Source organism: Simochromis diagramma, unplaced genomic scaffold (genome assembly GCF_900408965.1).
Source record: "Simochromis diagramma unplaced genomic scaffold, fSimDia1.1 OVJJ01000656.1, whole genome shotgun sequence".
In the NCBI taxonomy this organism is placed as follows: Eukaryota; Metazoa; Chordata; class Actinopteri; order Cichliformes; family Cichlidae; genus Simochromis; species Simochromis diagramma.
This window is the reverse complement of record NW_024387038.1, coordinates 66,675-92,085: the sequence shown is the minus strand read 5'-3', so window position 1 is coordinate 92,085 and position 25,411 is coordinate 66,675. Positions and strand designations below refer to the sequence as shown.

Sequence of the window (25,411 nt, the reverse complement as noted above, 5' to 3'; positions counted from 1 at the left end):
GACTAATTATTACACGCGCTCAGTTAGATATGACACAGACTCTAATAGTGAATAACTCTGTGTGAATTCTCTGAGGTAAGTCTTTTCCATATGTACACTAGCTTGCACACTAATAACATGTATTGGTAGCATTGTGTTTAGAGTAGGCAGGATATTGGACGACCAACAAACAGGAAATGGTCAAAGGCAGATTTGAAACCGGGCCCCAGTGAAAGATATTGTGGCCTGTGAGTCACCTACGCAAACCAGTGAACTAAATCCACGGCCGCACTTCTGCCCTTCCACAGACAGACAGTGTCTGTGTCATGTTTCTCGTTTATGGGCTATAATTGCTTGCATTATCATTGCGCAGTGTCTATGGCCTCACAGTGCTGGAATTAGCACATCAACACCATTTAACTCACATTTCTTTTTTTAATGTCAACAATATTAATAATATATATAAACAACATTCATCAGACCACATATTTAAGAAACTCGCGTATTCCAGTCATTAAGATCCCAAATGTCTCCATCAGCCTGGAGGTCAGGGAGCTTAAGTCTGGACCAGCCAGGACAGGGAACGGTTCCCTCCGACCACTGTGCAGCTCTGCTGTTAATCAGCATGTGGTTCACCAGGAAAAGGCAGAAAAGGTCAAAAATAGACCCAAGTATAAACATGCTGATGTTCCATCTTGCTGCTGCTGCATGACTGTAACATTCCCATATCAGGATGAAGCCTCACGGACTGATGTGATGGCGTAAAGGGCCCTTCCTAGCTGAGAACATGTTCCTGTTACAAATAAAATCCCAATGAAGACCAGCTTTTTCCCTTCAGGCGTCCTCCGCGTTGCCTTGACATGAGCTCTGGTCATGTGAGAAACTCCTGACTGCTACCAGCTGAGTTTCCTCTTGCGGGACTTCTGGGACTTGCGAGACTTCCAGGGAAATGATGGTCTGAGCCGTCATCGTTCTCTCCCTGAAGGGCAAACAAGAGCAAAGAGAACAAATAAGCTCATTTGCCTCCTTTCTGAGGCGTCGTGGTGACTGGCATTTCCAAATCACTGAAAAGGAAAGTCATTAATATTCACAAAGCTGCACTTTCATCTTGAAATCACACACCAACTGTCCACAGCGATCCCTCGTTGAGTCACGGTGTAGTAATAGCAGTTGTAGTGATGGAGAACCTGAAGCAAATGAGCTTTGTTTTACACGTTTATCTCAATATTAGTCACCCTTCTACAGAAAGTTCCCTTTTTGACTGTTTCTAATATGTGAACATTAATTTGCATTGTTTTACATACACGGCACACTCAGTTTTACAGAGAACTGCAGTGCACGGACATTACCAGACGATAGGGTGAATCACGCAAACGCTCCTGCCATAAACAAACTCAGTGAAATCCTGTCTCGGTTTACTGGATTTTACAGTCAGCGTCCTATTTATTGAGTAAAAGGCAAAAACAATGTAAAGTATATTCTGGGATGAGCTGTGACGGGATTGCCCCCCCCTCGTCTGCTGGACATCTACTTTCAAATCAAACTATTGTCACATAAAATCTGACAACAACAAGTTTTTGTCTTTATGTTTTTCCCCTTTCTACTTAGTTGCTCCATGTTAAGGATTTCTACATTCATTGATTGGTAAACTGAGCTCAAAGCCGTCCAAACGCCATTTGTTCACACTGAGAAGCTGTGAGCTCAGTGAACCTTTACTGCTGTAAATATTATAACTAGATCACAGTCTGATTAGCGGATTAGATAGCTGTTATATAAAGACATGTGACTAATTAAAGGTAAAGATCAGACTAAACCAGTGGAGGAACTTGTGTGATGATGCCTCACAGCAACAAGGTTCTGGGTTTTTAGCCTCCAGAATGGCTTTGTGTGTGCACTTTGCATGTTGTCCCAGTGGCCTATGTGGTTTCTGAGTGCTCCATCCATAGTCCAGAGACGTGCACGTTAGGTTATCCGTTGGTTCTAATTTAGCCCTACAGGTTAGAACTGTGCCCTACTGTGTCCGTGTCAACCCTGTGATGGGCCAGCGACAGCAGCAATAGGCTCGAGTCACCCACTGTGGTTAAACGGTTAAGAAAGAGGGAGGGTGAAGTAACATGAGTCATGCAACTGCTTGTTGCACAACATCTTTAAGCAATTAATATCTAACATCTGTGGTCCTGCTTTTAGATGAAGCTGACTTTGAAAAATACTGAGCACACCTTTGGTAATTTTGTGGTGACCCTTATCACTGCGTAAAGGGAAACAGAGGGGCAACTTATTGCCAGGTGAATGTCAGAAGATCACACTGCCTGACGCAGTGATCGGGATATTAAAGCAGGACTGTAGAGTTTGAAAGTTCAGTGGTGCACTGTGACCCAGGGAATGCTGCAGTGATCACAAGAGTTAGACATTAGACTAACAGTCTAATTACTTTGTTGGACTATTGTGGAGGTTTTGCAGGCGGTTCTGCGTTCAGGAGGTTCCGTGTGGAGTTTGCATGTTATCTCGGTGGCTGCGTGGGCTCTCTCTGGGTATTCCTACCATGTTAGCTTAACGTGCTGTAGTGTGACTGTGGGCGTGCACGGTTAGTATGTCTCTCTGTGAACCCTGCATCTAGACCTGCGGCAGCTGGGATAACGACCCTGAACTGAATGAGTGGATCCATGCACCTGTCCACTTTGTGGAGAGGGTCACTTGAAAACAACACACATTATTGAACATTATTCTATGTCTGTCCTAAAGGACATTTCTTTCTATCGCTTTTATCAAAACACTTAAATTAAATGAGGGGGTATTATTATTATTTTTTAGAACTTTTTTAGAAGCCGTTTTTATGATGGTCTTTTCCCCTTTAATTAGTCACTTGTCTGTATATCATCTATAGACGCAGACAGAAAAGTAGAAACTGATGGAATATTGCAATTTTGACCATTAAGGGGTTGTAAATACATTTAATGAATGGATGAGCCCGGACATACCTCGTTCTGTAGGGCACATGAGACCAGTTAGCACGCACAGTCCAGCCCAGGACACTCTTCAGATATCGGGAACAGCAGGGGAACCTGCGACTCAACTGCTCCAGAAGTTCCTCTTTACGCAAACCGTAAACAACTGGCGCAACGCACTGCGCCAGACTGAAGAAAGCAAAAACGACAACGGCGGACAGCTCCTTGGTCTCCCGCTGAATAAACTCCCGCTTGTAGAGAATTGAAAGCACGAAGTTCACAAAGTTGGGGAGCAGGTAGACAGCGAGCTGGGAACCGTGAAGGGCGATCGTTCTGCATCCTGCCCGATTTCTGCGATTGAGGACCCCGAGCCGCCGTCCCTCCATGAGTATCCTCACGTAGCTGTAGAGAATGATCAGCGTGCACAGCCCTATAAAGAGCACCTTCTGTAGTTCGCCTTTCTTCAGTTGCTCCCGGCCGCACTCGCCCCGATCGGGCGCATCACTGTCTTTAAAAAGCAAACTGAGGGGGATCACCAGCGCCACCATCCAGGTAAACACTCCAAGGAGCCAGGGCCAGTGGCCCTTATTGCACACAGAGCTGTAGCGCATCGGGTGGCACACGGCGCAGAAGCGGTCCAGAGCCATCGCGGTGAGCGTCAGGAGGATGTTGGACGCGCTGCTGATCAAAATGGTAATCATTGCCATGCACGCAGAGCGGGACAGCCGCGTGTCCAGGTGGATCTGGTAGTAGAACACGCTGCTCATGCCCAGGTGAACCAGCGCGGACACCAGCAGGTGGAAAATGAGCACGAAGCGGGCGTGACGCCGGAGCCGCTCCTCGCGCAAGATAGTCCAGTTGATGATGAGGTTGAAGAAAAGCAGCACGGAGAAAGAAACCGTGGACACGTAAAAGCGTACGCAGGTGTAGTCGCTGACCTCCGTGGTGTTGTTCCGTGACATTATTCTTCATCGGGGTTTGGGTGGATTTACAAGATAATGACGGAGGCAGCGGTGGAGCTGATGGGGAAGACAGTTTGTCCGCCGCATGTTCCTCTCTGTCTGCTGCTCTGTCACTGCAGACCCAGACATCCGCTCTCTCTCTCTCTCTCTCTCTCTCTCTCTCTCTCTCTGTCATAGGCAGGCCTACTTGTGTCACGTGTCTGTATGAGGTCTTTTGGTAAACAATAAATTCTCTATAGGCTTTATCAACCATCCTCACACCGGCCTCCTTTCTAACTCCAATCCCAGCCAAACCTCGACATCCACTCTTAACACCCCCGCAGTTTGCACGTGGCCTTTGGGAGAAGTTCAAATCTAACACAATTGCTGCACATTTACACCCCACGCAGTAGTAATTACCAGTGATTAAGTTAAATTCTATTAGTCCTCTTTGTCTTTTGAAACGACAGAAGAATTCAGGTTTAAAACGGATCTGCAAAATTAATTTAAAAAGAGCTTTTGAAACAGTTTGATATTTCCTTCGACAAAATTAACACGCGAGTTACACAGTTGCTTTCACGTACGAAGTTTCCTCGTGTCTGAAATTGTGCAGTTTGTCATGTAAGCACTGCAACGAGGTGTCTGACAGCAGGCTGCCACCTACTGCTGGGCTCCAAGCACACTGGCTTCATCTCATCATGTCGACTGTCTTACACGGGTGCTTTATACGAATTTTCCTCTTGTGAGTATAAAAGGCCCCAAAGTTCATAGGATAATTCAATCTGAGTTCTTACAGAGGGTTTCGCAAGTTTATATACGAGTTTATATGCCGTCCATTTAGAATGGAACCTTCTGTTAGTTTGAGCCAGCCGACTGTCTGGTGATGTCCTAAGGGTTAGTAAGGTGGGCATCGTGGTAGGGGCGCGTCACGGGCTTCGGCAAAAAAAAAAAAAAAAAAAAAAAGCTCGTTCTCAAGCTGCACCGACTTCATGCCAGCGCATTTTGGGGATGGCTTAGGCATCGGTTTTTTATCGCTCATTTGCTGGGAATAAGGGCGCCCTCCGAGGTGCGCCTGCTGCTTGCGGCACAGGGAGGAGAGGGCGAGGCGGCGGGGGATTCTCTGGCTGGCTGGTCTAATAACCAACTAGCAAAATAAAACTAAATAAAAACAAACCAACAAACACGAAAATACCAGGCATTATGATACAGAGTTATAATTTGCAGCTTCCCCCAGAAATTCTATAGGCGAAAAGTGAGCGCGAGAGCCCTCGGTGCGCCTGCTTGCTGCTGTGCTGAAGTCAAAGTAAACTTTATTGTCAGTTCCGCTGCATACAGTCCAGTATATAGATAGACGAGATGACGAGGCTCCAGTTACAGCAGTGCAAGTAAACGAACAATAAATATAAGAAGAGTAAGAAAATAAATATACACGTTATACACTTTGTGTGTGTGTGAATGGGTGGATGACTGGATGTGTAAAGCGCTTTGGGGTCCTTGGGGACTAGTAAAAGCGCTATACAAATACAGGCCATTCACTTTAGGGCTCGGGGTAAAGGGATCAATAACAATTTAAATGGTATAATTTCAAGTTTGATGATTGAAAGTCTCACACACAACCGACACGGGAGGGGGGCTGCTGCTTCCAAATAGAGCACATTTCATTCATAATGTTGTAAATCCAAGCCCATTATGTATTCCTGATTTGAATCCTGGGTAGTGTGAAATCCCAGAAATAAACCCTAGACAAAGCATATCTGTGAACTAAGGTGTAGCTTATTAGGTTATGTTGCGGTGATTCTCGGGTTGGGGGATGGAGTGCAAAATTAAAACCAATGGAAGATGGACAAAAAAATATCAAAGCCATCAGGTGCTCATTTTAGAAAAAAGGAGAAATGAAGAGGAGAAACGAGCAAAAGACACAGGTAAGCAGATGTGTCATTGGAAAATGGCAGATCATCTATCCTGAAACAATCAGAATCAGAATCAGATTTCTTTATTAATCCCTAAGGATAGTATGTGGGTTGCAGTTGGCCCAAGAAGAAATGGTAAAATGGTAACAGTAACAGAATAAAATGTAAACAATACATTACACTGTAAAAAAAAAGAATTGTAATATAAAAGTATTTTACTGTGTATTTTACAGTTTTGTACTGTTCTTCTAGAATATCATTAAATTTACATAAATAGACTGTGATTTTACATTTCAAATGTAAATGAACGTAAAATCACTGTAATGTAATAAAAATATTTTTTTTGTTTTTCAAATGTATTTGTCTGTCTGTACATATGCATATTTAGATTGTTAAAATACATTCACAAATGTATCATAATTTCACAAATATCTGTCTGTTATTTGAAAGATTGAAACGTTAAATTCAAATGTAATGCTATGGAAAAATATATAGAATTATGCTTATGAACTGTTTTTCACATCAGATAATTATTATTCTTATTGCTATTTAGTTGCCGGTTCGATCCCGGCTCGGACACTGTCGGTTGTTGTGTCCTTGGGCAAGACACTTCACCACCTACTGGTGATGGCCAGAGGGTTGACCAGAAGCGGTGAACGGCCTTATTATTTTCTGTACTTTTTTCTCTTGTTTATTCAGTTAGGGAGTTAGGGGCAGCACTTGTCTTTTTTTGGTTTTTGTCTCACTCAGGGGTTAGGTAGCACTTCTCTTTTTCAAAGAAACTTGTGTTGTTTGTTATTTTGGCCTTTGTTAATCTTGGGGTTAAAGCTTTCAGTTTGGTAGCAATAAAATCACCTTATCTTGTAAACTGGCTTCTGGGTATGACTTTGGGGACCAGGGCGTGGTCACATTCCTTTTAAACCCAGTGCAGTTCAGTGGAGTTGGTATATTTGCAAAAGTGTTTCAGGTTTTACCAGGACATTAGTACAATGACTGCTTAACACACACTGCACCAATAAAGATTTCGTTTGATATACAAAGCCTTGTAGTTGAATGTGTTTCTTTTTAATTTTAGTTTTGACCAGATGTGATCAGGAAGCCGGTCAACAAAGCACAATATTCAGCAGCTACAGATCAGATATTTCTAAAAGGAATCATCAGGTTAAATAACAGAAGAAGAAGAAGAAGCAACACAAAAGCTTGGCATCGACTCATGTTCCCGAACAAGACTTTAACTAAACGCTATCCTTTGTATGAATGTTTAAATGTTGGCAGAAATGTTGAACTTATGAGGATAAAAGATGATATGAGCGTTTGCAGTGTCCGGTCAGTCCCAAAGCAGACGTTGAAAAAGACACGTGGAAAATATATTGTAAAAGCAGACGGTAGAGAAATATGAATGATTTTTAGAGGTATTTGTTCAGGAATAATGTATTGTGTGTGTGTGTGTGTGTGTGTGTGAACCGAAGAATAATCTGACACGCCAAGTCAGAGACTGTGAAATAAATGTCTTAAGCCCATGCCGCGCTGGCAGAATGTCTCGCGGAGGTTTAGCTCAGTGTGTTAGTATTACGACTGTGGAGGTGGAAGTCGCTGGTTCGAATCCCCAGTTACCCGCTTCCCATTTTGACTACCTGACATGGAACTCACCTCAATGAAATGCCGGAGCACGTCGTCGCTGCTTACAATGTCAAGCTTGGGACAAATACAGGTGTGGACGTCTGCGAGACATTCCACAAAGTGGGCTCTGCACATGGCGTAAACGCAATATTAAACTTACCGCAAACTTCACTACATAGAAAACCTACGGGGAGCACCACACAAACCACAGACAAGCCAGCTACAGTAAAGAAATATTAACATCCTCCACTCCGTGCTACACAAGGTGGCAGACCTGTGAGAGCCAAGACTTGATCACAAACCAGCCGGGGCCCGAAAAGAGAATATTAACATCCTCCACTCCGTGCTACATAAGGTGGCAGACCTGTGAGAGCCAGGACTTGGTCACAAACCAGCCGGGGCCCGAAAAGAGAATATTAACACATCCTCCACTCCGTGCTACACAAGGTGGCAGACCTGTGAGAGCCAAGACTTGGTCACAAACCAGCCGGGGCCCGAAAAGAGAATATTAACATCCTCCACTCCGTGCTACACAAGGTGGCAGACCTGTGAGAGCCAAGACTTGATCACAAACCAGCCGGGGCCCGAAAAGAGAATATTAACATCCTCCACTCCGTGCTACACAAGGTGGCAGACCTGTGAGAGCCAGGACTCGGTCACAAACCAGCCGGGGCCCGAAAAGAGAATATTAACATCCTCCACTCCGTGCTACACAAGGTGGCAGACCTGTGAGAGCCAAGACTCGGTCACAAACCAGCCGGGGCCCGAAAAGAGAATATTAACATCCTCCACTCCGTGCTACACAAGGTGGCAGACCTGTGAGAGCCAGGACTCGGTCACAAACCAGCCGGGGCCCGAAAAGAGAATATTAACATCCTCCACTCCGTGCTACACAAGGTGGCAGACCTGTGCAGCCGAAGTCTCAAACCCACCTGGAAAAGATCTACTCACCTTGTACAAGGATTACACCCTCAGAGAGATTCCTGGCAGAACAGACTCATTGGTGTCAAACAACAATGCCTTACACCAACATGTGGCTGAATGGAGTCGGTGACTGGAGGAGAACAGCTCTCTTTCACATGATGAGATTCATCTTGAGGCTGAGCAGCTTAGTCTTCTGCATCTGTGGGCAAATTCTCCATTCAGTCATGCATAGGCTTCCACCGCTGACTCTGACCATTCCACTTCCCTGGTTCACTGTCGCATTACAGAGTGAAGGACAAGTTTGGACTCTGACCATTCAGCTTCCCTGGTTCACCGTCGCATTACAGAGTGAAGGACAAGTTTGGACTCTGACCATTCCACTTCCCTGGTTCGCCATCACGATACAGAGAGATGGACAAGTTCTGACTCTGACTATTCAGCTGCCCTGGTTCGCCATCACGATACAGAGAGATGGACAAATTCAGACTCTGACCGTTCAGCTTCCCTGGTTCACCATCACGATACAGAGAGATGGACAAGTTCTGACTCTGACCGTTCAGCTGCCCTGGTTCACCGTCACGATACAGAGAGATGGACAAGTTCTGACTGTGACCGTTCAGCTGCCCTGGTTCACCGTCACGATACAGAGAGATGGACAAGTTGTGACTCTGACCGTTCAGCTGCCCTGGTTCGCCGTCGTGATACAGAGAGATGGACAAGTTCTGACTCTGACCGTTCAGCTGCCCTGGTTCACCGTCACGATACAGAGAGATGGACAAGTTCAGACTCTGACCGTTCAGCTGCCCTGGTTCACCGTCACGATACAGAGAGATGGCCACGTTGGGTGGATCAGCAATGATCCCCCTCCTGTGTGATGGCTGAACGGAAAGACGTGCAGAGTTGGACATCAATGTATCATTCATGTTTTTGGGTTTAAAAGAAAAGTTATTCACAATAGTAAGTAGACACTGAAGGAGAAGCGGTGAACGGCCTTATTATTTTCTGTACTTTTTTCTCTTGTTTATTCAGTTAGGGAGTTAGGGGCAGCACTTGTCTTTTTTTGGTTTTTGTCTCACTCAGGGGTTAGGTAGCACTTCTCTTTTTCAAAGAAACTTGTGTTGTTTGTTATTTTGGCCTTTGTTAATCTTGGGGTTAAAGCTTTCAGTTTGGTAGCAATAAAATCACCTTATCTTGTAAACTGGCTTCTGGGTATGACTTTGGGGACCAGGGCGTGGTCACATTCCTTTTAAACCCAGTGCAGTTCAGTGGAGTTGGTATATTTGCAAAAGTGTTTCAGGTTTTACCAGGACATTAGTACAATGACTGCTTAACACACACTGCACCAATAAAGATTTCGTTTGATATACAAAGCCTTGTAGTTGAATGTGTTTCTTTTTAATTTTAGTTTTGACCAGATGTGATCAGGAAGCCGGTCAACAAAGCACAATATTCAGCAGCTACAGAGTCAGATATTTCTAAAAGGAATCATCAGGTTAAATAACAGAAGAAGAAGAAGAAGCAACACAAAAGCTTGGCATCGACTCATGTTCCCGAACAAGACTTTAACTAAACGCTATCCTTTGTATGAATGTTTAAATGTTGGCAGAAATGTTGAACTTATGAGGATAAAAGATGATATGAGCGTTTGCAGTGTCCGGTCAGTCCCAAAGCAGACGTTGAAAAAGACACGTGGAAAATATATTGTAAAAGCAGACGGTAGAGAAATATGAATGATTTTTAGAGGTATTTGTTCAGGAATAATGTAGTGTGTGTGTGTGTGTGTGTGTGTGTGAACCGAAGAATAATCTGACACGCCAAGTCAGAGACTGTGAAATAAATGTCTTAAGCCCATGCCGCGCTGGCAGAATGTCTCGCGGAGGTTTAGCTCAGTGTGTTAGTATTACGACTGTGGAGGTGGAAGTCGCTGGTTCGAATCCCCAGTTACCCGCTTCCCATTTTGACTACCTGACATGGAACTCACCTCAATGAAATGCCGGAGCACGTCGTCGCTGCTTACAATGTCAAGCTTGGGACAAATACAGGTGTGGACGTCTGCGAGACATTCCACAAAGTGGGCTCTGCACATGGCGTAAACGCAATATTAAACTTACCGCAAACTTCACTACATAGAAAACCTACGGGGAGCACCACACAAACCACAGACAAGCCAGCTACAGTAAAGAAATATTAACATCCTCCACTCCGTGCTACACAAGGTGGCAGACCTGTGAGAGCCAAGACTTGATCACAAACCAGCCGGGGCCCGAAAAGAGAATATTAACACATCCTCCACTCTGTGCTACATAAGGTGGCAGACCTGTGAGAGCCAGGACTTGGTCACAAACCAGCCGGGGCCCGAAAAGAGAATATTAACACATCCTCCACTCCGTGCTACATAAGGTGGCAGACCTGTGAGAGCCAGGACTCGGTCACAAACCAGCCGGGGCCCAAAAAGAGAATATTAACATCCTCCACTCCGTGCTACACAAGGTGGCAGACCTGTGAGAGCCAAGACTTGATCACAAACCAGCCGGGGCCCGAAAAGAGAATATTAACACATCCTCCACTCCGTGCTACACAAGGTGGCAGACCTGTGAGAGCCAAGACTTGGTCACAAACCAGCCGGGGCCCGAAAAGAGAATATTAACATCCTCCACTCCGTGCTACACAAGGTGGCAGACCTGTGAGAGCCAAGACTTGATCACAAACCAGCCGGGGCCCGAAAAGAGAATATTAACACATCCTCCACTCCGTGCTACACAAGGTGGCAGACCTGTGAGAGCCAGGACTCGGTCACAAACCAGCCGGGGCCCGAAAAGAGAATATTAACATCCTCCACTCCGTGCTACACAAGGTGGCAGACCTGTGAGAGCCAGGACTCGGTCACAAACCAGCCGGGACTCGGTCACAAACCAGCCGGGGCCCGAAAAGAGAATATTAACATCCTCCACTCCGTGCTACACAAGGTGGCAGACCTGTGAGAGCCAGGACTCGGTCACAAACCAGCCGGGGCCCGAAAAGAGAATATTAACATCCTCCACTCCGTGCTAATACTCGATCACAGACCAGTCCATACTGCGGAGCCAAGCAAGCCGCGGCATTTTTGCTCAGTGCGAAAGAGGGGCGACTGCGGAAGTGAAAGTCGCTGGTCCTCTACCCATGTCAGACCCACAACGCAGGTAGGCTGGGAGAGGGGTTTGCTCTGCCGCCTCTTACTCCCCCTCGCCGCCCAGTGTCGTGCGAAACCCGCTACCGTTGTCTGGTGACTTCAGCTTTGCCAGAGAGCCGAGCCCCATACATGGCGCAGGGCACCTTTGCTAGTCATTACCCTTTAACTGCTCAACCGTGGAGGGGAGAAATAACGGCTTTGCCCGAGGAGGTGCGTTGGCCTCCCGTCTCCCTTACGGCTGGAAAAGATTTATTGCTAAAAAGAAAAGGAGAGTCGAAATACGCGTTGTCACCGACCAGAAACGCAAATATAAAATATAAAAATTACAATTGCAGCCAAAACGAGTTCCCCAGTATTAAGTAAGCTATTAAGACTCGACTGTATGTTCATGTTTGACTCCCACTGCTCTCGCTAGCAAAGTTGACCGAGACAATAAAGTAAAGCTAGTTTTCGGCTATGAGTTTTCAGTTGATACTGAAGGTTGTTAACCTCCATCCAGACGGAGGATAGGTAACAGGAGCGAGGGAATCCACTCTGGCTGGAATCCGGTGGATATGCAGCGTTTACAAGTAAGGCCATTTAAATGGAAAGCATTTATAGAATGACTATTAAAAGTCAGCGAGTGTCGATAATGTTAACGTGGTTATGTTAGTGATACAACGAGTGCTAACATAACAGCTTTAAGATGCACTTGTAGATGTTATTACGTGTTTTACCGTCTTTATGGTGCTAGCTTAAAGTTACGGTGTAAACGTTAGCTTATAATGTTACGATTTAAACGATGATAGGACAGAAATATTAGCTTCTGTTATGGACTAATGAAGTTACTAGTTAATACAGTTTCCAGTAAAGTGATTAATCACAGCCAGAGATTGACAGTAAACATCCCCTTTAGCTTCAATGCATCTCTAATAAAAATGTGCAAGTTTCAGTGCTTCGTTTAAACTGTATGATACTTATACTGACCCAGGGTCAGTGTAAAATACAATCTTAGCTGTGTGAACAAAGTCTGGCTCCTTTAACCCTGCTTGACAACCCGCAGGATGCAGGTTTATTGAGCCTTTACTGCTGGCACACCTGTCAGATTTGAGAGTCAGCTAGAAACCTACGTCCAGGCTGGAGAAACTGATCAGGAAGGCTAGCTCTGTGGTCGGCATGAAGCTGGACACTCTGGTGACAGTGGCAGAGAAAAGGACACTAAAAAAACTGCTGGACATTATGGACAATGCTGGGCATCCTCTGCACACGGCCATTAAAAACCAGAAGAGTCTGTTCAGTGACAGGTTGCTTCTCCCCAAGACAAGAACTAACAGACTTAAAAACTCCTTTGTCCCACACGCCATCAAACTGTTTAACTCCTCTCTGGAGGGGAGAGGGAGGGGAAACAGGAGGACAAAGGAGGGGGGAACAACTAAGCTGTAGTGCCTCTTCACTTCACTGTGTAATACCTTTTGTGCAATACTTTTGTTAATAGTCAACGGTGCAATAGACCTCAATACTTGAAATGTGCAATTCACTTGTATTTTTATTTTTATTCCTATTTATTCTATTTATCCCCTTCGTATATTTTATTTATATTTGTCTCTGTATTTATATATATGTGTGTGTGTGTGTGTATATATATATATATATATAATATTCTGTAACTTCTGTCGATGCTGTGCTTTTGGAAACCAAATTTCCCAGAGGAACCCACCTGAGGGATTAATAAAGTTTTATCTTATCTTATCTTATCTTCTTACGGTAACATGTGCATTATGCAAAGACTGTCAGACTATGTAATGCTGTAAGCCAGGGGTCAGCAACCTTTCTGATGAGTAGTGCCATCTAAAATTTCCTCAGAAGCCAATGTGCCATATGATTGCATTAGCAATACATTTAATAACGCACTATATGAACAATTACACACTATATAGACTAATGTTATAGAATTATATTTTGTTCACAGATGTTGGCAGCTATCAGCAAATAGTTATCAGCTATTTTGAAACAAAAATGAGACAATTTTTATCCATAAGAAGAATTCCATAACAGCAAATGAAGTGTACAACAGAAAATGCAAATGCTATTTATGGTCTCCTCACAACAATGATAAGAAAAAAAAACTGGGCCAATATGGCAGGGATACACATGTTAATCTGATCTCTGGTCTCCCACTCAGAGACACAGGTCTCAGAGTGTCGAGCATTCAGGCGGCTACCTGAGGACACTCTTCGTGTGAGAGAAAATCTGCTCACACAGATATGTAGAGCCAAATACTGTCAATAAGGCCTCTGCAATGTTCTGAAGACAGTTAAACTTGTCAGGTAGTGATATCCAGCAGGTGATAGACATGCAAGCAAGCTCCATGAATACACACAGCAATGGATTGCAGCTGTGTTCATAGTTCTGCAAACTTTGACCCCCACAGAGACGAGCTTTTCACTTCAGTCAGCTGCATTTCGATGTTGGGTTAACTTGCCTTAACTCAGCCAGTTAATGTGAGACAAATCCAGCTGCTCATTAAAGCTTTCTGGTTTGATCAGTAAAGAAAACATTGGTCCATACACCTGAAAGTCCCAAAAACGCATTGTGAATTCTGTCTCGAGTCTACGGATGTATCAGTGTATTTCCTTGGTGCTGATGCTGTGCTGAGCGAAAGGCTCCTGAAGCATTTGAAGTGTCGGAAATTTCAACATCGCTTGAAAAAACTGCCCGCTAACAATGTCCCTCTCACTGGTAGGCTAAGTTATTTTTAACCAATTACAAGTTGAATCTGGTTGTTAGCCAAGATACCGTCATTAAGAAGCGGCACAACTAATGTGTCTATGCAAGCCAATTTGCAATGTGCACCGCTGGCCCTACTATTTATTTTTAATGCACCTTTTCAAATTAATTCACTACCTTTTGTGCCTGAGTTATTTTTACACATTCCACCACCTTTCATTGTTTTTACCATTGCAACCCCCCCCCCCCCCCCCCCCCCCCAAAAAAAACCCAAAACAAAACAAAACAAAAAGACGAAAAATCCCCATCAGCCGATGGCCAGTCCAGCTATGGTCATGCCATCAGTTAACCCTTTGCGTGCCACAGCTGGTACGCATGCCCAGGGTTTTGGGGATTCAAATTTAACATTATGACTGATGCTGGTGTGTAAAGCCTGTACTGCCTCTGCTCCACTGTGTTGTTGTTACTAATTTATGTTTGCTTTTCTGAAATCTGTGTTAAACAACAACAAACTGTCATTTAATCCTTAACAGTTTAAACCAGAACTGGAGTGGAAATCAAAAAACCCAGATTGTTCTTCCTCAGAAGTTTTATTTATCAGTGTGGGACTGCTGAGTCACCTGAAGAACTTATTCCATTCATTGTCCACACGATGTTCATTTAAAAAAATGTTTCACTGGACCTGATTTCTCCCAAAGGGTGAACTAGTGTGTTTCCTTGGATTACCTGTGTATGAGTGTACTTTCTTAAATGAAGGCAAGTGTTTGTCCTTTTTTCTTCCTCAGGTACAGTACATTATTTTGAGGGCAGGCGGTCAACACTGGGGAGAGAAAAGAAGCAGAAGTCCTTCCAAGAAGGAACTGCAGTGAGGACACAGCCTGGTCACTGAGGTCAGAGCTCAGAATCTGAAACAGCTCACGTTAATATTCTAGGGGTTAAAAAAAATCTAAATATATTTATGAAGAAACCTTTAAATAATATTGTAAATAATAATATTTATAATTATGATTATTATTAGAAATATCAGACATTTAAGTGCTTTATCTGTCACACGTATTGTGTTAGCTCTGTGATAAACTGACAGCCTGTCTTTTTCCTGTATAGGCTTCATCCTCCTGCGACACTGAATTGAATAGATTGTATTCCAATTATGTAATCTGATCATTTACAAACTAAAGGTATCTAATCAAAATGTATTTTCTTAAGTCCTTATCCAGTTCAGGATCACAGTGGAGCTTGATATGTTCAGTAAATAAACCTTACAAAACCTAACAATAAACCTGCATCCATGTACGTTGTTGTCCACAGGATGAGAACATCAATAGGACCAAAGTAGCTGAGCAGATTTCATCTCAAGTAAACGATTAACTCTTCATTTGTTCTGCCACCTAAAGGACATTTAAGGATGTCTTTTGAGTGTCTAGTTGATTTTATTGTTGTGACTCTCATGGTCATTTGTAATGATGGACATATTTTTCATGTTCATCCAGCTATTTATTCTATCTATTTAGGAATATCTGTCAGCTATATATATTGTCATCAAACACCGTCCCGCCCTGCCTCAAAACCTCCACCATCATCCCCATCGCCAAGAAGACAGCTGTGGCCAGCCCAAATGACTACAGGCCTGTTGCACTTACGCCTGTAGTGATGAAGTGCTTTGAGAGACTGGTCTGTCAGCACATCAGGGCCGGTCTGCCTCCCACTCTGGACCCCCACCAATTTGCCTACAGGACAAATCGTTCCACCGAGGACGCTATCACCATAGCGCTCCACACTGCGCTGAGTCACCTGGAGCACCGAGGAAGCTATGTGAGAATGCTCTTTCTGGACTTCAGCTCAGCATTCAATCATATCATCCCGGAGATCCTGGTCCAGAAACTGTCTCACCTGGGACTCTCCACCCCCATCTGCCTCTGGATCAAGGACTTCCTGACAAATAGACCACAGTCTGTCAGACTCGGCCCCCACCGGTCCAGCACCATCACACTCAGCACCGGGTCTCCACAAGGATGTGTTTTGAGTCCCCTCCTGTTTACGCTCTACACATCCGACTGCTCCCCTACCCATCTCTCAAACACCATCATAAAGTTCGCGGATGACACCACAGTGGTTGGACTCATCTCAAGGGGGGATGAGTCGGACTACAGAGATGAGGTCAACAGACTGACTGAGTGGTGTTCAGTTAACAACCTCCAACTGAACACCACGAAAACTAAAGAACTTATATTGGACTTCAGGAAGGGCAGAGCAGACCCGGCCCCACTTTACATTCACGGGAGCTGTGTGGAGAGGGTACACTCCATGAGGTTTTCTGGGCGTGCAGATATCTGATGACCTCTCCTGGACTGCAAATACTACAGCGGTGGTTAAAAAGGCCCAGCAGCGTCTCCACTTTCTGAGAGTGCTCAGGAGGAACAACCTGGAGGAGAGGCTGCTGGTGACATTTTACAGAGCCACCATAGAGAGCATCCTAACGTACGGCATAACAACATGGTATGCAGGGTGCTCAGCTGCAGACAGGAAAGTACTGCAGAGGGTCATCAACACAGCCCAGAAGATCACTGGCTGCTCTCTGCCCAGCCTGGAGGTCACTGCAAACTCTCGGTACCCTCAGCAGAGCTGGCAATATCATCAAGGACCACTCTCACCCCAGCAACCAACTGTTTGAACTATTACCGTCAGGCCGACGGTACAGGTCACATAAAACCAGGACAAACAGATTCAGGGATAGCTTCTTTCCCAGAGCTATCACCGTAGTAAATAAGCACAAAAACAATTGAACCTATTCCATACAGTCACTGTCATTATATTATGCTGCTATTCATACTGTCATTATATTAATGCTGCTATCCTGTATATATTGTACATACTATTGTTTGAGTACTTACGATTGTTTTTTTTTTGTACTTTTTATATTTTACATTTATATTTATTATTGAAACTTGCACCAAGGGAGTGGCACTCCAATTTCGTTGTACTCTGTACAATGACAATAAAGGCTATTCTATTCTATTCTATTCTATTCTATAAAATATAATACAAATATAAAAAATATCAAAATATTTCCAGCTGACCAGCTGTTCTTGTATTACATAAGCATTCCTCACATATCAATGAGATGCAATACAGTACAATCCTACTGACACACGAGAGGGATAATGATGGCTATTCAACATTGTTGCACGACACATTTGAGCTGCATGATACAGACAAAGTGACTAAATTATCTTTTTTGTGGTCTATTGTCTTCAAACCAGCAGACAAAGCCGATGGCAGAAGAAGTTTCACTTCTCAAATATCACTGTGTGTGTCTCCTATATGATATATTTAACTGACTTTTTTTTTTTTTATAGTAACAACCAATGATTTATACAGGCAAATAATGACTATTAACAAGGTTGCCAAACTTTTGCATCCCACTGTATCTGCATGCATTATGAAATTTATGCATCCTAGATAATTGCTATTCATCTAGTCATGGCAGACCCACACCTTCCTCCCAAGTTAACTGCAGCCCAAAATAACTAGTGGCTGTATTTACACACTCACAACCAGCGTGGGGTAAAAAGAGCCACCAAATACCTGTCAGCCTGCACAGCCACAGATGTGCTAGAAGCTCGAAAAGCTAGAAGCCCTGCTTATGGAGAAACTTTCTAAGCCTAGCAGGGGACAGGTACTCCTGCCCAAATGACATGATATACACATACAGCCCAGCCATAAAGTGAACCAAGTCATTTAGTTAAAGACAGTGTTAGGGTTAACGTATGTGTTGTAGGTTGCCGTTTTAGAAGCTACACATTGAAAAGCTAGAATGCTTTTGTTTGCTCCCTATGTAATCCACACATGTGAGTACGTGCACATAGGGAGGAAGAGCAGCCTTGAGAAGAACAAACTGGACTCAGTGAAGGGAGTCACCTGGTTTGATAAGGATAGCAACAGCATCCTGGGAGGGCTGTACTCACATCGTATAACCACACTTGCACAACACACCAGCACACGCAGACAGTAACTCTTTGTTCACATATACGCCTTTTTAAGAGGTCACATGTTAGTGAGACTATGCATATTCATGTGTGTAAATAATAAAAGCAGCCTGCAGGGGGAAGCAAGTTGAAGTGGGTTGGAGACTAGTGATGTGTCGGTCGCGAACGAAATGGCTCTTACAGCCGGATCTTTGACGTGAACGACGCGAGCCGGCTCCTTATCGCGAGCCATGGTTTTTTTTTTCCCTCTTTCTCTTAACCTCTCTCTCGCACTTTTTTTCCGCTTCACTCCGCAGGGGGGAGTGGTGGTAGTTACGCTCAGTAGCACAGGAACAGAGCAGAAGGGGGAGAGAAAGAGCCAGGGACAACAAAGTCACATTAGTAAGGTATAGTAATCATCCACAACTATTTTCAGTTGCGGATGATAAAGGATTCAGAAAGTTTATTCATGCAGGCCCATATGACAGAGAATATGCATGTTCTTTTTGTTTTCATATTTTAATTAATATTTAATTGTGTTGTGGTTTGCAGTGTTTTGTGCTGTTTCACTTTAAATTTGTAAAAGGAAAAAGCAGAAAATTTAAATAGTTAAAAGTTGAAATGTTAGTTTTTGTATTATATGATTTATTTATTATATTTTATGTGGTGTGAATAAATAAAAGTATATTTACAGTGGCCCCTACAGACAAAGCACGTACAAACTCCAAATCACGTACAAAAGACAACAGAAGTGCTCCAGGATGCTAGGCGCAGTGTTGAGCTTTGTTACCTAGTGGCTACACAAGCCAGTAAGTACCAACGACCGGATTTGGTGTGTAGTAGTAACAGGTAAATGAACAATTTTTTTAAAATTATTTGAATATATAGGAGTGCTTGTGTATAAATACACAAACAATACACATATGTTTTCAATTGTGTAATTTAAGTGATCTAAGTAGCTGTGTTTTGGAAGTTCAGTTAACGCTAGAAATGTGTTTTGGAGCTTGTACATGTGTTGTCTCTAGGTGTCACGGTCTGGCTGGCAGACCGTGGGGAAGTGGGGAAGGAGGACCCAGGCGCGGAGCTCAAAGTTCAAGCAGTGCGTTTATTTACAGAGGGTGATATCAAACAACAATAAATCCCCGTGTTTCTCCCCAGACTCCCGTGTCGTGTCCTCCAAGTGCTCTCTGCTCCCGTGTCTGCACTCCCGGTGCTCGCTGCTCCTTAAGCCTTCCACGCTCCTCCTGCGGGAAACAATAGCGGCAGCAGTCAGGACACTGAACAATGGCAGACATACACTACACGACCAAAACCCCAACCGGGTAACTAACGTGGAGTCCCAAGCAATGATCCCGCGTCGGTGGGAGCTCCAAGACTCTCCTAAGTAGCTCCCCCGACGAGCCCTGATCAGCGGCAGGTGTGTGGCTTCGGGTGTGGCCAGTCCTTCCGCAGGGCCACACCCCTCAGGCCTGCAGGTGGCTGAGCTCCATCCTCCAAGCATCCCCGCAGACGTACACACACACACACACACACACACACACACACACACACACGGAGAAGAGCAGCAGCAACACCAAAATACATATAATAATAATAATAATAATAATAATAATAATAATAATAATATAATTCATAACTGCTCAGGGATCCTGGGTCGCCCAGTCCCAGGACCCTGACAGTACCCCCCCTCTAAGGGTCGGCTCCCGACGACCCCAAAACAAAAAGCAGCACAACCAACCCAGGGCGGGCGGCGGGGGAACCAGGACGGAGGGCCAGAACCAAAACAAGCAAAACAACAAAACAAACCGACCCAGTCCACAGTCTTAGAGTCAGACCGCGCATCCCGCAGCGGTGCAAAAAGAAAACGAAAAGACGCCACAAACAGTCACAGGCGGCCCATCAACACAACAAGAGAGTTCAGGAGGCCTACCTCGAGCCCAACGGCGGCAACGTAGCAGCTCCGGCGGACGGCCCCGGGTCCGGCAGCAGCAGCAAAACAGTTCAGGGGGCCTGCCACGGGTCCGGTGGCGGTGGCGCTGCTCCTCCGGCGGCCTGCCACGGGTCTGGTGGCGGCGGAACGGTTCTGGTGGCCTGCCACGGGTCCGGTGGCGGCGGCGCTGCTCCTCCGGCGGCCTGCCACGGGTCCGGTGGCGGCGGAACGGTTCTGGTGGCCTGCCACGGGTCCGGTGGCGGCGGCGCTGCTCCTCCGGCGGCCTGCCACGGGTCCGGTGGCGGCGGAACGGTTCTGGTGGCCTGCCACGGGTCCGATGGCAACGTCGCTGCTCCGGTGAGCAACAGCGAGGCGTGGCACCAGGTCCATGACGCGCCGATCGCTGACGTGGACGCACCGGACGTAGACGGCGAGGAGGCCGCGCTAGACGTGGGAGTCCCTCCGGTCCGCTGACCTCCGGCTCCGGCTGAGCGGGTCCCTCCTCGGCTGGCAGCGAGAGCTCCTCCTCGGCTGGCAGCGAGAGCTCCTCCTCGGCTGGCAGCGAGAGCTCCTCCTCGGCTGGCAGCGCCGGTTGTTCCTTCCGTTCGCCGAGCTCCTCTGCTGGTGGTTCGCTGAGCCCCTCCCGCTCGCCGAGCTCCCGCTCGGGCATGCTGAGCTCCCGCTCGGGCATGCTGAGCTCCTCCGCGGCCGGCGGCTGGCTGAGCTCCGGCTCCCGCTCGCCGAGCTCCTCCTCGGCCGGCGGCGCGAGCTCCTCCGGCTCCCGCTCGCCGAGCTCCTCCTCGGCTGGCAGCGCGAGCTCCTCCGGCTCCCGCTCGCTGAGCTCCTCCTCGGCCGGCGGCGCGAGCTCCTCCGGCTCGCCGGGCTCCTGCTCCGGCGGCGCGAGCTGCTCCTGCTCCGGCGGCGCGAGCTGCTCCTGCTCCGGCGGCGCGAGCTGCTCCTGCTCCGGCGGCGCGAGCTCCTCCGGCTCGCCGGGCTCCTGCTCCGGCGGCGCGAGCTCCTGCACAGGCAGGGCAGGTGCGGGTGGTGACGTAGCGGCCGGCGAAGAAGATGGCTGAGGGGCGACTGCAGGCGGATGAGTTGACGGCTGCGCTTCAGCCACAGATGGATGATCCGGAGGCGAAGATGGTGCGGCAGCTACTCCCGGTAGACTGGACAGCGATGCAGGGACAGATGGGCGAAATGATGGCAGAGGTGGTCCAGCCGGCATATCAACCTCCGACTGAGGATAAAGGTGAGAGGCTGACGGGACTGAAGACTGAGCTACCAGCTGGGCAGCAGGCTGAAGTGAGGGTGAGATGGCTGTTATGAAGGGTGGAGAGGATGAAAATGTTACAGCCGGCTCAACAAATTCCAGGGGTCCAGAGGCAACTGAGACCTCCAGTTCGGTCTCTGGGGAAGCCCTGGGGAGAACCTCAGTCTCCATGCGGCCAGACTGAGCCAAAAAGTAATTCGGGTCTGTATGCTTGGAACTCCCTAGCTCCCAGCTTACAGTCTCAGAGGGAATATTTTCTGAGTCTTTGGAGGTACAGCAAACAGTTTCTATTTTCATGTTTACAGGAAGGGAATTTATAACACCGGCAGAGTCCATTTTACTCACTGTGGCGTCCAGAGCCGCTGGTCCTGAGCCTTCGACCAGCACAGGAGTGAGTGTGGATGTGGTTGAACGCTGCTTGCGAGGACGCCTTCTCCTCCGTGAAGGCGGGACCGGGTGTATGGAAACAGTCTTCTGCTGTTCATCTGGGTTTTGATTTTCAATGACATGATTAATAGACACAAATGAGTCGGGTTTACTCACTGCGGTGATGAGCGCTGTCGGTCCGTTGCCAGCTGACCGGGCTGAAACCGCAGGAGTGGGTTGAGGCGTAATGGGATGATGGTAGAGAGTGCGGCATGCCTTCCGTAACGGCGGATCAAACGATTGTGCCGCGAGCATCGACGGGAAAACCCTCCGCCGATGCGTGAAAAACCAAGCGGCTAGAGTCTCTAGGAGAGCAGCCGAACTGTCCGTGCTCGGACCACCCAAGCCAAATAGTTCAAAACTCGAGCTCTCCCTTAACCTAGCGACCAGGTGCCTAAGTTTGTTAATGTCCAGAATGTTCATGGTGAAGGTAGTGGATGTGAGGTGATTGTCAAGGAACACTACCTGTATGTGTCTCCTGTGTGGATTTACGGCCTGGACTACGCTCCGGCAGTAATCCCATAGCTGCGCGAGCGATCTCTCCTCCGTGGCAACTCCTGAGTTTGCTGGGTCCATGGTGGTTGGCGGGATCATTCTGTCACGGTCTGGCTGGCAGACCGTGGGGAAGTGGGGAAGGAGGACCCAGGCGCGGAGCTCAAAGTTCAAGCAGTGCGTTTATTTACAGAGGGTGATATCAAACAACAATAAATCCCCGTGTTTCTCCCCAGACTCCCGTGTCATGTCCTCCAAGTGCTCTCTGCTCCCGTGTCTGCACTCCCGGTGCTCGCTGCTCCTTAAGCCTTCCACGCTCCTCCTGCGGGAAACAATAGCGGCAGCAGTCAGGACACTGAACAATGGCAGACATACACTACACGACCAAAACCCCAACTGGGTAACTAACGTGGAGTCCCAAGCAATGATCCCGCGTCGGTGGGAGCTCCAAGACTCTCCTAAGTAGCTCCCCCGACGAGCCCTGATCAGCGGCAGGTGTGTGGCTTCGGGTGTGGCCAGTCCTTCCGCAGGGCCACACCCCTCAGGCCTGCAGGTGGCTGAGCTCCATCCTCCAAGCATCCCCGCAGACGTACACACACACACACACACACACACGGAGAAGAGCAGCAGCAACACCAAAATACATATAATAATAATAATAATAATAATAATAATAATAATAATAATAATATAATTCATAACTGCTCAGGGATCCTGGGTCGCCCAGTCCCAGGACCCTGACACTAGGGGCCACAGCATATATTTATATATAAACATATATAAATAAAACCATTTTTTTTACATTAGTAATTCCTTTTGTGCATAATTTTATATTATTATTAATAATAAATTAATGAAAGCAACAAAACAACCTGAAGAGCCGGTTCGGAGCCGAAAGAGCCGGCTCTTTCAGCTCACTAAAGAGAGCCGGAAATCCCATCACTATTGGAGACAACTGCTTCCCTCTTACGAGTGAAAACTTGAGCTCTGTGTGACCTTGTTCCTGAGTGAGTTTCTGTTTATCCAGCAGTATCAGGGGTAAAACTCTGACATTAATTGGTCCTTCGAGCTGGATTTGGGACCTTGTTCGTTGGGGAGGAGAACGACGGGCCGAAGCCTGATGTCAGCCTGGACTCCGGAAGTACCTGTCAAAAGACCCGGGATGCAAAATTCGCTGCTGGGCCTGCTTATTAGCGTCCACCTTTCCCTTGATGGACACGTATCCACAAATTCGAGGCAGGACTCAAGCGGGAACGACTTCACGTAAGTACAAAGGGGACGGCCCTGTAAACCGTATTCCGTATACGAAGAGTAGTTTGGTACTACTAGAAGTCTTTCTGGGGAAGACTTCTAGTAGCCTAAAGATGCCGTGTGGCTGGGACGACTAGAAGTCTTTCAAGGAAAGCTACAATCAAGGATCGTGTACCCCGGTGCTTGGGGCACCGTGTGGCTGTCGTAGCACCGTGTTAGAGACGCTGTGTGGCTTACAACAACAAAAGTGAAATAGAAGTGCACTACTGTGTGTGTGTGTGTGTTTGAGAGTGCGGAATGTGTGAGTCCCAATTCAGCGACCGCACGCTTCGGAGTACGCGCAGTACGTGTACTAAGTACGGCGCGTACGGTGAGTACGAGAAGTGCGAGGTTTGTGAAATGGGACGGTCTAGCCTTCGTCGCGCTGCTCAGGTTGCTTAGCAACCATGATACTAACCGCGAAAAACGTTTTATACAGCATTGTTTGGCAGAAATGAAGGAGAACAAATGTTTTTTTGGACAGTCATTTTTTTCATGACAGCACTTTGATTAGTTGAGTATCTGAGGCTGAGACCACGGGACTGTAAAACATGATTGTTGGGCTTCATTTCTGTGCTGAACAGTCATTTAAGATTAGTTAGTAAATAACAATTAGCTAATGTTGTTCATGAAACTAAAGTCATCTCACTTTGGTAATGTAAATATAATATGGCCAATATTATAGTTATTATATTAATCATTATTAGTTGTTACAGTAGTGAGTTTGAACTCTGTGTCAATTACTGAGCCTCAGTAAAGATTCAAGTTGCATTTATTTATATTTCCTTTCACCTTAAATCTTCACTCAAAGACAAGTATCTTTGACAGTGTATATATAGATGTATCATATATAAGAGACATATTGTTCCTTTAATATGTTGGCATTACTAAATTTGGCTCAATGCTTACACGTATGTGTAAAAAGAAAATGTACGAGCTGTGATAACTGTTTCTGATAGAATGAAGAGTAGACTGATATATTAAATATTCCTTTATTGGGTGAGAAAATCATACCATGTCATAACTAGGGCAGGGCGATATGGCCTGCTATATAAGCTATATAAACATTTAACAGTGCAAATGCAAATTCTTTGCTGAAAGTTTAACCAAAAGGCATTTCGAGTAGAAATGGGCTGACATATCCTGAGCATAACCATGTATTATATCCACTGAAGTTAAAAAGAGGTTGTTAGATTTGTATTGTTGATTGTCATTTATGCTTAGAAATATCTACTCATATATGCTTAGAGTTTTATAATCAATGTCATGTTGGTAGAGGTTTGATCCTTAGTAGTCTGTGGAGACTCTGTGTGCCTCCCAGAGCACTCTGGCATGCACACACAACTTAAGGTCAGGAGAGAGGTTATATCTGCTCTTACTAATATATGGTATAGCAACTTCCAGACCAGCAGGTTTAGAGAAGTCATTTATGGGGTCACACTATGTTGTTCGTGGTGTTTGTGTTTGTGTGAGTGAGTGTGGAGTAGAACACGTGGTCTGTGATGCAAGCTGTTGTTGTTATCAAGCAACCAAGAGTGCGTCAGAGGGTGACGAGAAGTTTATGATGGAATTATGATGGCAGCGCAAAGTATTTAGAATACTGGCAAAAAAAAAAAGATTTTGGGTGTAAACTGCTTGCTGGAAAATGTTAGAAGTTTTCAGAAAACACAGCAGTCTTGAAGAGTGTGTGGAGAAGGCCAGCCCACATCAGCAGCACTTAAGATATGCTCTGGTGAATGGCTTTCCCCCACCCCTTGCTGAAACACAATGGTTAGATGATTCTTTAGTTTGCCCTGATCAACAACAGCCTGTGCTCCAGACCATTAATAAAAGCCGTTTAC

General features: G+C 46.0%; 2 protein-coding genes and 3 long non-coding RNA genes across 6 annotated transcripts in view; 2 read left to right on the top strand and 3 right to left on the bottom strand.

Annotated features, from left to right (window-relative positions):
- Positions 1-394: 394 nt before the first annotated feature.
- Positions 395-4,012, bottom strand: zgc:194312 (uncharacterized protein LOC794943 homolog). Its single transcript, XM_040043513.1, has 2 exons — positions 2,958-4,012; positions 395-958 (listed from the first exon to the last, which is right to left on the bottom strand). The coding sequence occupies exons 1-2, from the start codon at positions 3,884-3,886 to the stop codon at positions 814-816; spliced, it is 1,074 nt and encodes a 357-aa protein (XP_039899447.1). The 5' UTR covers positions 3,887-4,012; the 3' UTR covers positions 395-813.
- A 2,553-nt stretch (positions 4,013-6,565) lies between these two features.
- Positions 6,566-11,352, bottom strand: LOC120740963. Its single transcript, XR_005697523.1, has 3 exons — positions 11,295-11,352; positions 11,093-11,182; positions 6,566-8,301 (listed from the first exon to the last, which is right to left on the bottom strand). It is a non-coding gene; the product is annotated as an uncharacterized LOC120740963 (long non-coding RNA).
- On the top strand, positions 8,194-18,583 carry LOC120740961. 2 transcript variants are annotated; one of them, XR_005697522.1, is made up of 6 exons: positions 8,194-8,292; positions 10,720-11,173; positions 11,286-12,057; positions 14,980-15,084; positions 15,503-15,550; positions 18,477-18,583. It is a non-coding gene; the product is annotated as an uncharacterized LOC120740961 (long non-coding RNA). The 2 variants fall into 2 exon arrangements; XR_005697521.1 differs by lacking the exon at positions 18,477-18,583 and having other exon boundaries at positions 14,980-15,850.
- A 3,862-nt stretch (positions 18,584-22,445) lies between these two features.
- LOC120740965 lies at positions 22,446-22,944 on the bottom strand. Its single transcript, XR_005697525.1, has 2 exons — positions 22,690-22,944; positions 22,446-22,602 (listed from the first exon to the last, which is right to left on the bottom strand). It is a non-coding gene; the product is annotated as an uncharacterized LOC120740965 (long non-coding RNA).
- A 214-nt stretch (positions 22,945-23,158) lies between these two features.
- Positions 23,159-25,411, top strand: part of LOC120740954 (placenta-specific gene 8 protein-like) — a 22,434-nt gene continuing 20,181 nt past the window's right edge. The window contains exon 1 of the mRNA XM_040043515.1: positions 23,159-23,543. Coding sequence (XP_039899449.1) covers positions 23,492-23,543 — 52 coding nt within the window. The 5' untranslated portion in view covers positions 23,159-23,491. The remainder of the gene's footprint in view (positions 23,544-25,411) is intronic.